Genomic DNA, 15,790 nt, shown 5'->3' with positions numbered 1-15,790 from the left:
ACCACCGATGACCTCACAGCCGCCTCCAGGCTTGAGGGGAAAAAAGAACTACAACTCCCAACATGCATTGTGGGTTTGGGCAGCATTTACATCCGGCGAGAGCAAGGGTAGAGTGCGACCTAAAAAACGCCCGGAGTAACAACAGGGAAGGATAGCTGTGTGGTTCCATAGGATCTGATTGGATAACTATGTTGTGCTCCTGGACCCTTTCGTTATACTGGAGCTATTTCTTTCCAATGAATAATGAGTGTCAAGCCGGGCCGTGGTGACGCACGCCTTTAATCCCAGCGCTCGGAAGGCAGAGGCAGGCGGATTTCTGTGAGTTTGAGGCCAGCCTGGTCTACAGAGTGAGTCCAGGACAGCCAGGGCTACACAGAGAAAACCCGTCTCAAAAAAGAAAAAAGAAAAAATTAAAAAGAAAAATGAGTGTCCCATCTCGGCCTCCAACAGTAGTCACATCTTAAGGAAGTTACCTAATTCTGTAAAACTCAACGAGGAGCACAAACACTAAGGTACCCACTGGTATCTCCAATTAAAAAGGTAGAAAATGAAACTTCTGAGATTAAAGTCATTACATGCTGCAAGGAATCTTGAGGATGTTACTAGTGAGTATTATGATATCATGCAACTTCCTCACAAAGTGATAAGCTCAAATAATACAAGCAGAAGAAAAGAAAAATCTTTTAAACACATCTCCTAGATTCTCAGATTATTTACAACAGCTTCAATGGGATGATTCAGTACTCCGCAGAAAACTTGTATATAGCCAGTTCTTCCTTCTCGTTTTAAATACAAGCTCTTACATGCTCTGCTAATTCAACACAGAAAGGCTGGCAAGCAGTGATGGTTTAGGTTTGCTCGTTCTTTTTTGGAGGGTGTCGGCGTTTTTTACTCCAGCGTGTGTTTGTGCACTGCGTGCATGCAATGCTCACGGCGGCCAGCAGACGGCGCTAGACCCCTGGGATTGGAGCTCAGCCGGCTGTGAGCCTCCATCCACGCGAGGGCTTAGAACCTGGGGGACCTGGTTAGTCCTCTGGTTGCCGAGCCACGGTCACACAGCGAGCTGGGTTTGGCTTTCCTAGAGAGAATGCGGCCTCTAGTGCGTAAACGATAACTCTCAACTCAATGAAGGATACACATCAAGTTTAGCATGCTGACCTGCTTTTGGACACCTGGAGGCGGACCTTCCCCAGCCTGTGTGGAATCTGGTGCGGCCTTGGTCCCGCTGAGACGCTTCAAAGCCTTATTAAGAATGTCTGGGTCAGCAGGGCGTGGTGGCAGTCCCAGCACTCAGGAGGCAGAGGCAGGAGGATCGCTGTGAGTTCGAGGCCAGCCTGGTCTACAAAGTGAGTCCAGGACAGCCAAGGATACACAGAGAGACCCTGTCTCAGAAAAAAAAAAACCCTAAATAAATAAATAAATAAATAAATAAAAATAATTGATTTTGTGTGTGGTGTGTGTGCACACATGTATGAGAGAGAGAGAAAGGGGGAGGGAGGAGGAGGTCAGAGAACAACTTATGGCAGGTGCTGCTTTCCTTCCGCCATGCGGTGCTCTGACAGGTCTTTAGGCTTGGTGGTAAGTGTCATTACCTCTAGATCCATCCCATCAGCCACACCACACGCAGGCACGCAGGCGCATGCGCACACACCCCTTCTCTGGAAACACCCATTTATCACAGGCAGCAGTTATCATGGAAGACATTCTTATTTTAAGAAAAGCAAAACAAAAATTTTTGGTATTTTTTAAAATATTGGCTCGGGTGCTGGAGAGATGGCTCAGAGGGTAAAAGCCCTGGTTGCTCTTCCAAAGGTCCTGAGTTCAATTCCCAGCAACCACATGCTGGCTCATAGCCATCTAAAATGAGATCTGGCGTGCAGGCATACATGCAGACAGAACACTGTATTTGTAATAAATAAATAATCTTTTAAAATAAAATAAAACAAAATATTGGCTCAAAAATTTTAAAGTGGGTAAAACACCTCTTTAAGGACCTCATTCCCGGTAACTCACTAATTCAGCAGCATCAATGATAACATAAAGAGTCAAGAACTTAAAAAAAATTATTCTCAAGACAGTTTCTCTATGTAGCCTTGGCTGTCCTGGACTCCCTTTGTAGACCAGGCTGGCCTCCAACTCACAGCGATCCTCCTGCCTCTGCCTCCCGAGTGCTGGGATTGCAGGCATGCACCACCTCGCTTAGCTAGAAAACTTACATCTTTTATTACATAAAACCACATTGCCCACACGTCCTTCATGGCAGTCTGAACTCTGCTGCCCTCCAAAAGAAAGGTCTCTTGTGGTTCAGGAGCTATGGGGAAGCTAACACATTAAGTATTCAAAAGATGACCCGTCGGGCACATTTTATTCTTGCCTGAGGTGGTTAAGACGGTACCCTCCCTGGTCTGACCATAGCAGCTCGCGGTCACCATGGACTGGACAGCACCACACCACACCACACCACCCAATCATGTTCAGCTTGGCTCCATGCTGTTTCCAGAAGCGATATGAAGCCTCGGCAACTAGGTATGAGCTTGCAGACAGACCCAGCAATCCTTTCATAATTAAAGATACAAGATAAGAGTTTGCTGATCAATAAACAAAGTGTTTATTCAGCACCCTTGTGCCAAGCACTGTGCTAGGCACTGTGGTGGATACAAAAGTTAAGACACAGTCCCTGCTCTTGAGGAGCTTACAGTCTCAGAGGGGAACAGAACTAACACGGAGCAGCTAAGACAATGTATGATTTGGTATAAGATTTTTTAGTACAGATTTGAAGCTTCATAAGAATTTAAAGAAGAAATGAAATAGACCTTCGTGTTAAGATTTTAGTGTCAGGGTCTCAAAAGACTCAAGAAACTTAAATTGAGGTCCCTGCTGGGTAGAAGTGGGAGCAAGGGTCCAAGGAAGACCGAAAGTGTCCACTGCTAAGGGCTAAGAAGCGACTGCAGATTGCTGAGTGGCTTAACCATACAAGCAAGGTTCAAGGGCTTTAATGCCAACTCAAAACAGAGTAAATAGGATGGAAGGGCAGGGTCTCGGCTAACACAGGACTCACCTGTCGAAGGAAAACAGCCACAAAATAAAACAGTGGCAGGAAGCATGACAGTCTAGGAAGCATGTCACACGACACGTCAATAGCTCCAACGTTTCTCCCGGTTCCCAGAGGCCCCCCGAGACAGTGTTATGGTTCCATGTCAAGCTCCAGGAGGTGGAAGCTTTGCCTCATGAAGTACAAAAGAAATATAAAAGACTGGAGGACACAGAAGAATGACAGAAAAAGAAGTGGAAGAAACAAGTAAAAATTCAGTGAAAAAAAACACACCAAAGTATATAAAACGTATCTCCGAGGGAGATGTAATTGGCACGTCCATTCGGTTTTAAATGAACATATACTGTAGTTCCATAACAAAACAAAACTGCCTATGCTTTAGGTGTGCTTTTCAGTTATTTCTGCTACAATCAACCCAGGAAATGCCTTAAACTCTATTCATGTAAGCTTAAGTGGCCACAGAATCCCATAATCCAATCTCACTTTTCTGTTGACTCACACCATGAAAACAAAGTGTGCTTTGGAAGGACCAAAATCAAGAGGTTTGCTGGGGAAGTGAGGACTTTCCCTCGTGACCAGGTAAGCACAGGGATCCCGTCAAACCACAGAGGGCCAGGGAGACACCAGACTACTAAGAGGCCAAGCGACTGAGACCCGGCACTCCCAGGACACAGCGTGGAGCACAGCATGGCATCTGGCCACTAGAAATTCATATCCTAAAAATCAGATACTGCTTTACGCTATACATCCAAAATGCATCCCCTGTTTTCCAGTCATTAATATGTACAGGTATTCACTATTTAAAATGAACAGCTGGTGAAGAGATTATTTTAGAATTAAAGCTTTGCTGCAATAACTCCATTAATTAGCTAGATCTAAAATTAACTCAGGGAAAATAAATAAAACCTAAAGAAACCCATTTCTGGCTCAAAAGCAAGTAATAATAATAATAATAATAATAATAATAATAATAATAATAATAATAATAGTTACTGACAAAGCTTTCTTGAACAAAAACAATGATCAAACTTAAGAATCCCATGAGGAGCATACAATCTAAGATTGTCATTAAAACGTACAAGACCCTTAAACAAGAGAAAAGCAGCCCCATTGGCCCACGCCCCATAGAATTACAACCGTCTTCAGCCACTTACAGGCAGCAGGTACCGTGCCAGTGCTCGCCCTGGTCCTCACGCATGCTCCACTGAGCCGCTAAGATGCTTCCCACCCCTAAGATACTCTGACACTTTCCACCCAGCCTATTTAAGCCTGTGTGTCAGCCTTTGAGAAAAATCTCATCTGGAAAGCAACTCAGCCAAAACCGGATGCAGCAGCAGCAGCCAGGGGAGTCCGGTGCCTGCATGCTTATGAAAACAGATGTCTGAGGTCACCGTCCCGGGCTCGGATAAAGCAGCACGAACGTAAGGCTGCTGAGTCAGACAAGATGTGGCATCTTTGACAAGCAGTCACCGAACCACCAGTGTGGCTGCTTTTAAAGCCCCTCATTTCTACGGGATGGGACAAAGATAAACCACACTTGGCCCTTTACTTACAAAGAGTGACAGGAGGGACACGAGCCCTCGGCATGTGCTTTGACAGAGGGGGCCATTACTAATCTGGGTATTTCTTAGTAGAGAAATTTAGCTAAAACAGATGTCACAGTGGCTTGCTTACTGCTGGCTTCTCTACAGCCAGTCCTCCGCTACAAGAACCCACCCTTCCTTCTCTCTCCTCCTGCGGAAGCTCCGTTGTTCTCAGACTGTCTGAATGGCAGAAGGCAATCTTCCCTCTACTGAGGCCAGCACTCTGCACTAGTCAGACGGACGTACATAGCCGCTGTGTATTTCCAGTCTTGAAAGGAATCCAGGTGAAAGCCGTGGAGACAGACAGCAGGCACAGGAACTGCTGTGATCAGGCCTACGCAGGAGAGCTAAGAACACATTACCATGATTTAAAAGATCACACGAGAGCTTAAATACAGTGTGAGAGAGATGGAATTCCGTTTTATTTTGTCCTCTTTGAAACTTCCATTTACACCACGGCCTTGTCTATCAAAGAAGAGGAGGAGGAAAAGCCCCGCCTGATGCCGCAGAGCTCAAGTACCCACGTACTTGCTAGAGGCGGCAGCTTCCGTCTCTCCAGTTTTGGGCTCCACGAGGTTATACTTTCAGTACCAGCACAGTGAGGAGCCTCTGGCAAACTGCTGGAAACGTCTTCTGTGCTAGTCAGTGTACCATTCCGTAAAGTGCTTCTGGAGTTAAAATCGGCCAAGCTGTCAAAAGTGTCCACACTTTTGCAACAAGGGATGAAAGAACCCCAACGGGCATCTCACTGAGTCCGTCTCAGATGGGTCTCGTAACTGGCACAGCTGCTTTACCCTCCAAGGCGCTGGCCCTCACCCCAGGCGAAGCCTCCTGGCCGCTCTTCAGGTAGTGGGTTGTAATTGGGATCCTCATCTGGCGTATCAAAAATAGTCCTCCTAAAACACACAGAGACTGTTCAGTGCCAGAGCCCTCTCAGATCGGAAGTACCATAGAGCAATTCACTCCCACAGGCTCCTCAGATAGTAACCATCTCTGCCTGCCAATTAAAGAGGTAGTACACCTTAAAGGCGCCATATTTACTTAACGTTTACATTAACTTTTGCCTCCTTTACTCAGTTTTATTACAGAAGCATTAGTAATGAGCTACCTAGAATAGTCAAATCCGCGGGCACATAAAAGGTACGGTGGTTGCTGGGTAACAGGAAGAGGGCGTTACCTAACGGGCGGAGCTTTAGGATTACGAGATACAAACACTCTAAAGAGAGTGACCCTAGTGGCACAACACAGTGCACTGAACACCACACAACTGCTCATTTGTAAGTGGCTAGGATGGCCAGTTTCACGCTGCAGTGCACGGACTTAGTTACAGGGACATTCACTCGCCACTCCAACTACAGAAGGCAAAATAGTAACTAATGTCAGTGCTCATTAATAAGGGAGTAATATAGTTATGCTAAACATGGATCACAAAATATCATGTAGCCACTAAAATTCTGCGGGCCATTTATTTATTTACTTATTTCATTTTTTTGGGACAGGGTTTCTCTGTGTAGCCCTGGCTGTCCTGGACTTGCTTTGTAGACCAGGCTGGCCTTGAACTCACAGAGAGCTTCCTGCCTCTGCCTCCATGAGTTCTGGGATCACAGGCCTATGCCACTCTAGGCCGTTTACAATGGAAACTTTGTCCTGAGATATGGTTTCTCTGTAGCTCTGGCTGTCCTGACTCTATAGACCAGGCTGGGCTGGAACTCAGAAATCCACCAGCTTCTGTCTCCCAAGTCCTAGAATTAAAGGTGTGTACCACCACACCCAGTTAAGAAAAGTAATCATTACACAGTAAATGACATTTTGTGGGATATGGTGGCACACAGCTTTAATCCCAGCACTTGGGAGGCAGGCGAATCACTGTGAGTTCTAGGCCAGCCTGGTCTACAAAGTGAGTCCAGGACAGCCAAGGCTACACAGAAAAACCCTGTCTCTTAAAACCACCACCACCACCACCACCACTACCACCACCACCTCCAACAACAACAACAACAAAATGACATTTTAACAAAGTGTATATGGGCTGGAGAGATGGCTCAGAGGTTAAGAGCACTGTCTGTTCTTCCAGAGGTCCTGAGTTCAATTCCCAGCAACCACATGGTGGCTCACAACCATCTATAATGTGATCTGATGTCCTCTTCTGGCCTGCAGATGTACATGCAGGCAGAGCACTGTATACATAATAATAAATAAATTTTTAAAAAAGTGTACAGACTCTAGTTTAGGGGACACATGACCCTCTGGCCTCTGCAGGCGTATGTACCCATGTACCCTGTGCACAAGACATGCAGGCACACAGCATCGCTTACACATTTATAAAATAAATGTTAAAAATGTAAAAAAGTGTTTAGTTACCCCAACCCAAGCAGTCAGCTGCAAACACATTTACATACAAGCAACAGGAGACGGACTAAACAGGTAAACAGATTTGTGTGTGTCTGTGTAATTAAAGAAGAGGTCATTACTTGAGTAAGGAACAGGGGAGACACTGAAGGGGAGAAACGGTGAATTAGAAATGTTATAAATACAGTAATAATGTAGGAAATTACCAACAAGTTGAAGATACAAGACTGTTTACCAAGAAGCCAGTCAGGGCCCTGCTGAAGACGAGTAGAAGTACAGAATTTCTTCCTTCTACTTTTTTTTTTTCATTAATTAAAAAAAAAATTTCCCCCTCTTGAGATGAACTCTTGTTATGTTACTTAGGCTGCCATCAAACTTTGACTTCCTCTGCGCCAGCCTTCAGAGCAGATGGGATGACGGGCACGCGTGCACGCTAGCTCGCATACCTGGCTAGTTCACTCTTCCTTTAATATTTATTTATTCTTCTTTTACTTATTTCTTTTTCATTTTAGTTCTTTTTAAAAAAGGTTTAGATAGCTGGGAGTGGTGGCGCACGTCTTTAATCCTGGCACTCTGGAGGCAGAGGCAGACAGATCCCTGTGAGTTCGAGGCCAGCCTCTTCTACAAAGTGAATCCAGGACAGCCAGGGCTACACAGAGAAAATCGGGGGGGAAAAAAGGTTTACTTATTTGTGCATTTTATGTATACGGGTATTTTGTCTGCATGCACAATTGCACTCTAAAGGGGGCATCAGATCCAGGGGACCACAGTTATAGACAGTTATTTGCAGCCAATGGGTGCTGGGAATTGAACCTGAGTCTTTTGGAAGAGCAGCCAGTACTGTTAACCAACGAACCCTGTCTATTCTTTTTTTTTGCTTAGCTAATCCACAGAGAACGTATGTCAAGGAACTGCAGCACAGAAATGAAGAGATGTGCTTCACACGGCATCACTTGCAGGAGCATCAGTTAGTGAGGCTTCAGGTCCGAAGCCTTTTGCTCTCTAGCTCCCTGCGTGGCCACCGCCTGCTCTGCTGGCCAGCATGCCACAGGATGTCCCCGGAGCTGTGCTGCTCACGTCTTCCCACTGGTGCAGCAGCTCTCATGAAACCAAGTTCTGGCAGTCACTCAGGACAGTAACTGCAAAGTCACCCCATGATGTCGGGAGCCCAGGAATCACACCCCAGGCCCAATCTGCTCCCACCAATCCCAAAGCTCCCACTGCCCACGTATTGCTCAGTCTGCAAACACTAACTCATACGAACCACACACTAAGGGAGCCCAAGGCAACCCACGATCACGTGAGTCTGGATGGAGTGTGAAGCATGGAGCTGAGTACTCACAAAATAGACGGTGTTTTCAGAATTCTTATTCCGCCAGGCTGATTGGGAAATATATCTTCCAAGAAAAAATATATGTGTCCAACTGCAATACCTATGAGCAACGAGAAATAAAGGATAAAAAGGAAGATTAAAATTTCTTTCTTTCTTTTTTTTGGGGGGGGGGTTCGAGACAGGGTTTCTCTGTGTAGCCTCAGCTGTCCTGGACTCACTTTGTAGACCAGGCTGGCCTTGAACTCACAGAGCTCTGCCTGCCTCTGCCTCCCAAGTAGTGGGATTAAAGGCGTGCGCCACCACGCCTGGCTTAAAATTTCAATTTTAAGTTCCCTACCAGCATACATTTTATATAGGATAAGTATAGTTATTAAAAAAAAAAAATCAGTGAGTTAATATTATCTTTAGATATAATTATTTTTTTTTAAATCCTACAACAGCTATATATAAAGACTAAACAATAAAGATGAATGACAGTGACAAAATGCATTTTCAGGTGAAATGGTAGACAAAGTAGTGACACTTACCCAAAAGGTCCACAATAATTGAGTTCCCCAACAACAAGGAAAACCCCATGAGCACCCAGGGCAGAAAGGGGGCCTGGAAGTTTAGAAGACCAAAGAAGTTCATCCGGACGTACGGGTTCCTGCGGCTCCACACGTACACCAGCATGATTGTAAAGGCCTGGCCTAAAAACACTAGGCTCACAAACAAACCAAAAAGCTGGCAAATGGCATTAAGGAAAATGTCAGCATGAAGCTTACTGGGGAAGGCTGAGCAGAAGAGCTAAAGGATGTCCTCTAGCTAAGATCTGAGGCAGAAAACCTGAGAGGGACATTTTTAAAATATAGGGAGAAAAGCCTGAAGTTAATTACCCAAGGCAACTAGGTAGAAACCGGCTCGGGCAGGATTATAGCTGCTACAAACTAAGACTCTGCTTCTGTGATGCTCTTGCCTTTTTGGAAAATGCTAATTCTTTAGACAGTGAAGCCGGGTCACCACTGACACCACACAGGTGTCCAGGCCGGAAGGCGGAACAGAGCCTCCCGGCACACGGCGGCACATGTCAGCTAAAGAGCAAACCTCTCTTCTTTTAGAAACCACTGCTATCAGTCCTGACAGCGGCTTAATGCGCCTCTTCTTACCAATCTTGTGTAAAAGCGAAGTCACCCACCAGCAGCCAAGTAACCGAAGTGCTTCAAGATAACCCACCTGGCTAAAAGTTCTGCCTGGCGGAGCTTCCTGTCCGCCCTCTGGCTTGGACGTTGTCAGGGTGAGCTGTGAAGCAAATCTGTAGATTGTCTGTACTTTTGTCTGTTCAAAGTATCTGGCGAATGACGGAGACGGAAGCCTGAGGGACAGACAGTCAGCTCCTCAACACTTTCTGCACTCAACTTGTTGAAGGATACAGTCATTAAAAATCCACCGAAAAGGAACATAAACACAAAGTCCGCTGTCCGACCTCGGAAAGAGCCTTCTTCTAGCATTCGACAGTAACGGTATCTTAAGTTTCAAGTTAAGAAAATATTAGGCACATATGAACAAAGAATATTAACTGTAATGAACCCTGAAACTTTCTGGGGCTTCATGCTGCTTGGAGATGGTCCGGCTGCATTTCTCTAGGTGCGTTGATTTGGAAAAGCTCCTGCAAAGAAGTCTTGTGTGGTTAACTACCTTTCCAGGCCAAGGAGACTAAGCATTTCTATTTCCCAGTCAATAAAAACTGTAATAAAAAGCCTTTTATTAGGAACTTATCAGAATGGTATCCTATGCACTAGAAACCATCCTAGAACTAAGCCCTGTCACCCCCAAAGGCCCTCTGTCTGCTGCAGCTGAGCTGGAGCTGTGGGTGCAGGAGGAACAGCTCAGCCCAATCACCACGTGACACCACAATTGCCGCCGCTCGGATTATCTTTTAATGAACCTAAACATGTCAGGCCAGATATTTTGACACTCTTTCTGGCCTTGCATTTTTGGTCCCCTGTCTTAAACCCATCCCAAAACCTGGGGAAAATTATGCTGAGTTACCGATGTTTTAGGCTGTTTTACTACTGTGCCAGCTGACGCTGACGTTATTTTACAAACATGCCCACAGTACAATACAACTTAAGGACACTGATGTCTTTTAACAGTTGGAACCTCCCATGTAAACAAGGAGTTACAAACAGTTTTGAAGCTAATTATGATCTAATTTCATACTAGAGACCCAGAAGTCATAACTAAAATGTTATAAAAAAACAAGAGTAATAGTTTCAACTTACAGTATGATATATATATATATATCCTAAAATTTTGATGTTGACTCCACTTAATAAAGGATACAGAAAAATCATGTTAAACAAAAAATTGAATCCAACTGGACCAAAAAATAAGAAATTGGTGATTAGCCTCCATATCTGTGGGGGTGGGATGGGTGGAAAAATCAAGAGAAAGACACGTTAAGTAAATTATATGACCAGGAAGCATCTCTATTCTAAGATAAAAACAACATCCTATGACCCTGAGGCTCTGAAGTCCTAGATGGGGCCCATTCAAATGGGACACCCAATCTGACTGTGGACCTGTTCTCTCTGTCTCGCGCCCCCCCCCCGGGGTGTGTGTGTGTGTGTACACGCATGGGACACCCAATCTGACTGTGGACCTGTTCTCTCTGTCTCAGCCCCCCCCCCTGGGGTGTGTGTGTGTGTGTACACACATGGGACACCCAATCTGATTGTGGACCTGTTCTCTCTGTCTCAGCCCCCCCCCCACCCCCTGGGTGTATGTGTGTGTGTGTGTGTGTGTGTGTGTGTGTGTGTGTGTACATGCATGGGACACCCAATCTGACTGTGGACCTGCTCTCTCTGTCTCAGCCCCCCCCCACACCCCCCGGGTGTATGTGTGTGTACACGCATGGGACACCCAATCTGACTGCGGACCTGTTCTCTCTGTCTCGCCCCCCCCCATCCCCCGGGTGTATGTGTGTGTACACGCATGGGACACCCAATCTGACTGTGGACCTGTTCTCTCTGTCTCGCCCCCCCCCATCCCCCGGGTGTATGTGTGTGTACACGCATGGGACACCCAATCTGACTGTGGACCTGTTCTCTCTGTCTCGCCCCCCCCCCCGTGTGTGCGCGTGCACACGAGTGTGTGTGTGTGTACACGCACGTGCATGGGACACCCAATCTGACTGTAGATCTGTTCTCTCTGTCTTGCCCCGCCCCTCCCCGGTGTGTGTGTGTGTGTGTGTGTGTGTGTGTGTGAGTGTGTGTGTGTGTACACGCATGGGACACCCAATCTGACTGTGGTCCTGTTCTCTCTGTCTCAGCCCCCCCCCCCCTGGGTGTGTGTGTGTGTGTGTGTGTGTGTATGTGTGTGTGTGTGTGTGTACACGCATGGGACACCCAATCTGACTGTGGACCTGTTCTCTCTGTCTCAGCCCCCCCCTCCGTGTGTGTGTGTGTGTGTGTGTGTGTACGCATGCGACACCCAATCTGACTGTGAATCTGTTCTCTCTGTCTCGCCCCCCCCCCACCCCCCCCACCCCCCCCCCCCCGTGTGTGTGTGTGTGTGTGTGTGTGTGTGTGTGTGTGTGTGTGTGTGTGTACACGCATGGGACACCCAATCTGACTGTGGACCTGTTCTGTCTCAGGCCCCCCCCCCCCCCGTGTGTGTGTGTGTGTGTGTGTGTGTGTGTGTACACGCACGTGCACTACTTCTAGATAAAATAATGAATGATAATGTCTGTGAAATTTATATGGATAGGGCAAAAAATTCAAAACCATGATTATCTTTTAGGAAACAACACAAAAAGCTCACACTATGTGCCTAAGCACATTATACGGGAACCATCTGAGCAGAGGCTGGGTCAGTCTGCACAACAGAGGGCTGCTGTATGTGTAGTCCCCAAAACCCAAATGTGGAGCTGACAGGCACTAAAAACTTCAGGGGTCCAGTATGTAACGCTGTCAAGAAATGTTTCTACACTGGCTACGACATCCTGGTGAAAAAATTCTAACACAAATAGCCAGGTTCTTTCTGGTTTGAAGTCAGTGTCCTACAAGACAGGATTAATGCTCCAAGAGCCAAGGAAGTCTTGCCTGCCCAACCTACAATTACTCACAAAGCTTTACATAACTTACTCTCATATGTGATCTCAGTAGTCCTGTGAGACAAGCAAGTGGGTGTGAGCATCCTCTTAGGGCTTGCCCAGAGACATGCAGCTAGGTGGAGGCTCTGATAGCAAATCTAGAACTCCTGGTTCCAAGCTTAATGAAGACTTTAACCTTGCCGAGGGGTGGTTGCTCCTGTCTATAATCCTAGCACTAAGGAGTCCAGGCAGGAAGACCACAGGAGGATTGTTAAGGTCAAGAGTCGCCCAGGCTGCATAAGAGACCCTGTCTTTAAAAAAAAAAAAAAGTATGGTGATGCACACCTTGTGATCCTAGGAGGCTGAGACAGGGAGACACCATGAGGGCTATGCCAGCCACAGCTACAGAACAAATTATCTCAAAAAATAAACCAAAAACAAACCAAAGAACTTAACCCTAGGCAGTCAAGCCAAACAAACCAGTAGGAAGGACCCCAGCAAAGGACACAGGTGCACCGACGTGACAAAGATAAGACAGCAGACTGTTTCAGACACTCTCAAGCCTCGGGTCACTGGTAGTTTGTTTGTGATAATTAATACTGACAGATCTAGAGTCACCTCTAAGACAAAGTCTGTGAGGGAGATTCTAGAAGCAGTCACTCAGGGTGGGAAGGACACCGCCAACGCCAGTGCGTGGGCTGGGGTCCTAGAACAACTGAACAGGAAGAAGTGAACTGAGCACTGTTTCCTCACAAGGCTGCAATGGGACCAACTGCCCCAAGCTCTGGATGCCGGAATGTCACAACAATATCAAACTGCGACCCAAGATAAACCCTTCCAGCTGGGCGCACGCCTGTAACCCCAGCACTCGGGAGGCAGAGGCAGGCGGATCTCTGTGAGTTGGAGGCCAGCCTGGTCTACAGAGCGAGTCCAGGACAGCCAGGACTACACGAGAAACCCTATCTCAAAAAAGTAAAACAAAAAAACAAAACAAACAAAAACAAAACCCCAAAACCTACACACAGACACAAAAACCAAAAACAACAAAACACCAACAAACAAAAACTAAACTGAACTAAACGCTTCTTTTCTTCAGTTGCTTTGCCAAGCATTATGCCACAGCAGTGAGAAAAGCAACCAGTGCTCTGTCCACACGGAAACAATCCACTTCTATGTGTTACTTGCGCCCAGGTAATATAGGACCCGCATCCCAGTGAGGACACAGCACATAAAAAACCCCAAGTCACGGTGAGAGATTTTCTAAGAAGAGACGATGCAGCCGAGGGTTCATGTAAGACTAACGTCTTAAAAGGCAAGCTAGCATCCAGTGGGTCCAAAGGGAGTGGAACACGTTTGAGTGGGACGTGGGAAGCATTCTTAAGGCCACTGGGATCTCTCCTCCACCGCACCTGGAGCGTGACTGACCACCCAGGCATGGAAACACACTTCTCCTTAGCATTCTGATGACTGGACCAAGACTTCCTTCCTACTGTAATCTAGTGAGTCAGCGCTCTGCTTTAGATAATGGTCCTCCAGACTTGGGTCAGTAGGATCTGACTTCCAGAAGGCAGACCAACACCAAAGCTCTACCAGAATTGAGTTTATGAGCGGGATTGTGAGGATTAATGGCAGTGATGCGTGTGTCTGCGTTGTGACCTGACAGCATATAAGGCTATCCTGTGAGACTCCCCGGGCAGCTAGCTGGTCAGTCTATACTCAAACTGCATTATTATTGTTGTTTGTTGCTACTGGTGTTTGTGTTTTGAGACAATTCCTTGATGCGTAGTTCAAGCTGGCTCCAACTTCCTAAGCGACGTTAATTCTTTACTAGTTGTAGTCAAATAAAGGGACGCAGTCCATCAAAACACACTAAGAGTAGAAGATAGATTCTAAATTCCCACCCTTGGCAATTTTCTTAAGACAAGTGTCTCTCCACACAGCCTAGGCTCACCATCCTCCTGCTTCCTGGGATTAGAGGCATGGGCCACAGCGCCTGGCTCCACCCCTGGCAATTCTAATCTGGCATATGAGGACGCGCTCACAAATACCTAGCAGCTCTTAAATGATTCTGGAGCCCAAGCCGGCTTCAGGGTTCCCTCTTTAAATCTCAACAAGACTTACAATCAGAGCTTCCCCCATGGGATTATTATTATTTTTTTTGAGACTGTATCTGATAGGATTTACTACTTACTAAACAATGAAGGGAAAAAAAACGATCATGGAAACATTAGTCATAGTTGCTATAAACTACTTACTTGAAAGTGTTTAAAAATTAATTCAGGATTGAAGTATAACTGAAAAGGTGTGATCAATTCCAACTGCTGAAATGGAAAAGAGAGCTCCTTAAAGCAGATCAATCACAAAATAAAATTTCAGCATCAATAACAAAGGATTAGTAGCTCTAATAACTTCTGTCACTTGGAGTACATTTCTCTGTCTTGCTTGTGACGCCAGGTAAGGGATTCTTTAGAATTCGCACAACCACTTTGTATCCTCAATACACAATGTTAAGTTTCATGTTGCAATACTTGATGGTGCTATAACGCAGGTCGGTGGGAATATTTTAAAACAACAGAGTCTTTTAAGAATCTATGCATCACGTAGTCACCACCTGAAACAGCCGGGTGAGATTACTCAGAATAAAGAGATTTTGAGGCCCCATACCATTAGGACTCGGTATAGGCGGCCAGTTGCTTATATCCACAGGCCGACTTTTGAAAGACGTTTCCAGACAACTCGAGATTTCTACCCTCAACACAGAAGTCTGTGAACCTAGCGGACCTCACTCCCACTAGTACCTGGCCGTAGCTAGAGCTCTCAAGACACATTTTTGGGTGGGCGGCTCCCGCAGTTCTGACTTGCTACAGGTCTGGATTTCAATTCTCGGGAACTGACCTGCCCCTTCAGGGAGGAGCACATCCTTCTCAGGTCACTGGCTTGGCACCCTTGGGACTATCCAGAACCCTAGAGTCAGCTCCGGATGTCTCCACCCACCCCTGGGACCAGACCCACTGGGCTTCTCCGCGGCCCAAACCCGTTTTCCGAAGACCCGGTCATAGCTAGCCTGAAAAAGGGAGGACGTGGCGCCACAGCTGCTCACCACGGCCGCGGTGGTGAGGACGCAGGCGGTTGTGTAGGCGCGGCTGACCGGCGGGATCTGCAGGTACTCCAGCCGGAGGCTCTGGTACGCCATCTTCCCACCGCGCCTGCCCCCCCTCCCCTTCCCCTTCCGCCAGTATGCCAGGCGGCAGGGCGGACTCAAAAGAGGGCCTTCAGCCGACCCACCACTGTCCAATCAGCGCTGCGCACCCGGCCCGCCACCAATCGCCGGGGCCTTGGGGGCCGCGCACTGACCAATCACAAGTTGCGCCTCCGCGTCGGCCCACCCCTGCTACTCCGCC

General features: G+C 46.8%; 1 protein-coding gene across 4 annotated transcripts; it reads right to left on the bottom strand.

The window, feature by feature from the left end:
* Nucleotides 1-5,028: 5,028 nt before the first annotated feature.
* On the bottom strand, nt 5,029-15,713 carry DERL2 (derlin 2). 4 transcript variants are annotated; one of them, XM_084760749.1, is made up of 7 exons: nt 15,490-15,642; nt 14,645-14,710; nt 10,640-10,713; nt 9,727-9,820; nt 8,845-9,040; nt 8,327-8,417; nt 5,029-5,531 (listed from the first exon to the last, which is right to left on the bottom strand). In XM_084760749.1, exons 1-7 carry the CDS (start codon nt 15,580-15,582, stop codon nt 5,426-5,428), a joined length of 720 nt encoding a protein of 239 aa, XP_084616875.1. In that variant the 5' UTR covers nt 15,583-15,642; the 3' UTR covers nt 5,029-5,425. The 4 variants fall into 4 exon arrangements, with proteins under 4 accessions (XP_084616875.1, XP_084616876.1, XP_084616877.1 ...); XM_084760750.1 differs by having other exon boundaries at nt 14,645-14,707; nt 15,490-15,634; XM_084760751.1 differs by lacking the exon at nt 15,490-15,642 and adding an exon at nt 15,188-15,232.
* Between the last annotated feature and the right edge of the window lie 77 nt (nt 15,714-15,790).

This window comes from Acomys minous (genome assembly GCF_964271855.1).
Source record: "Acomys minous genome assembly, chromosome: 16".
Classification (NCBI taxonomy): Eukaryota; Metazoa; Chordata; class Mammalia; order Rodentia; family Muridae; genus Acomys; species Acomys minous.
The sequence above is the reverse complement of the archived record's forward strand: the minus strand, read 5'-3'. Positions and strand labels throughout refer to the sequence as shown.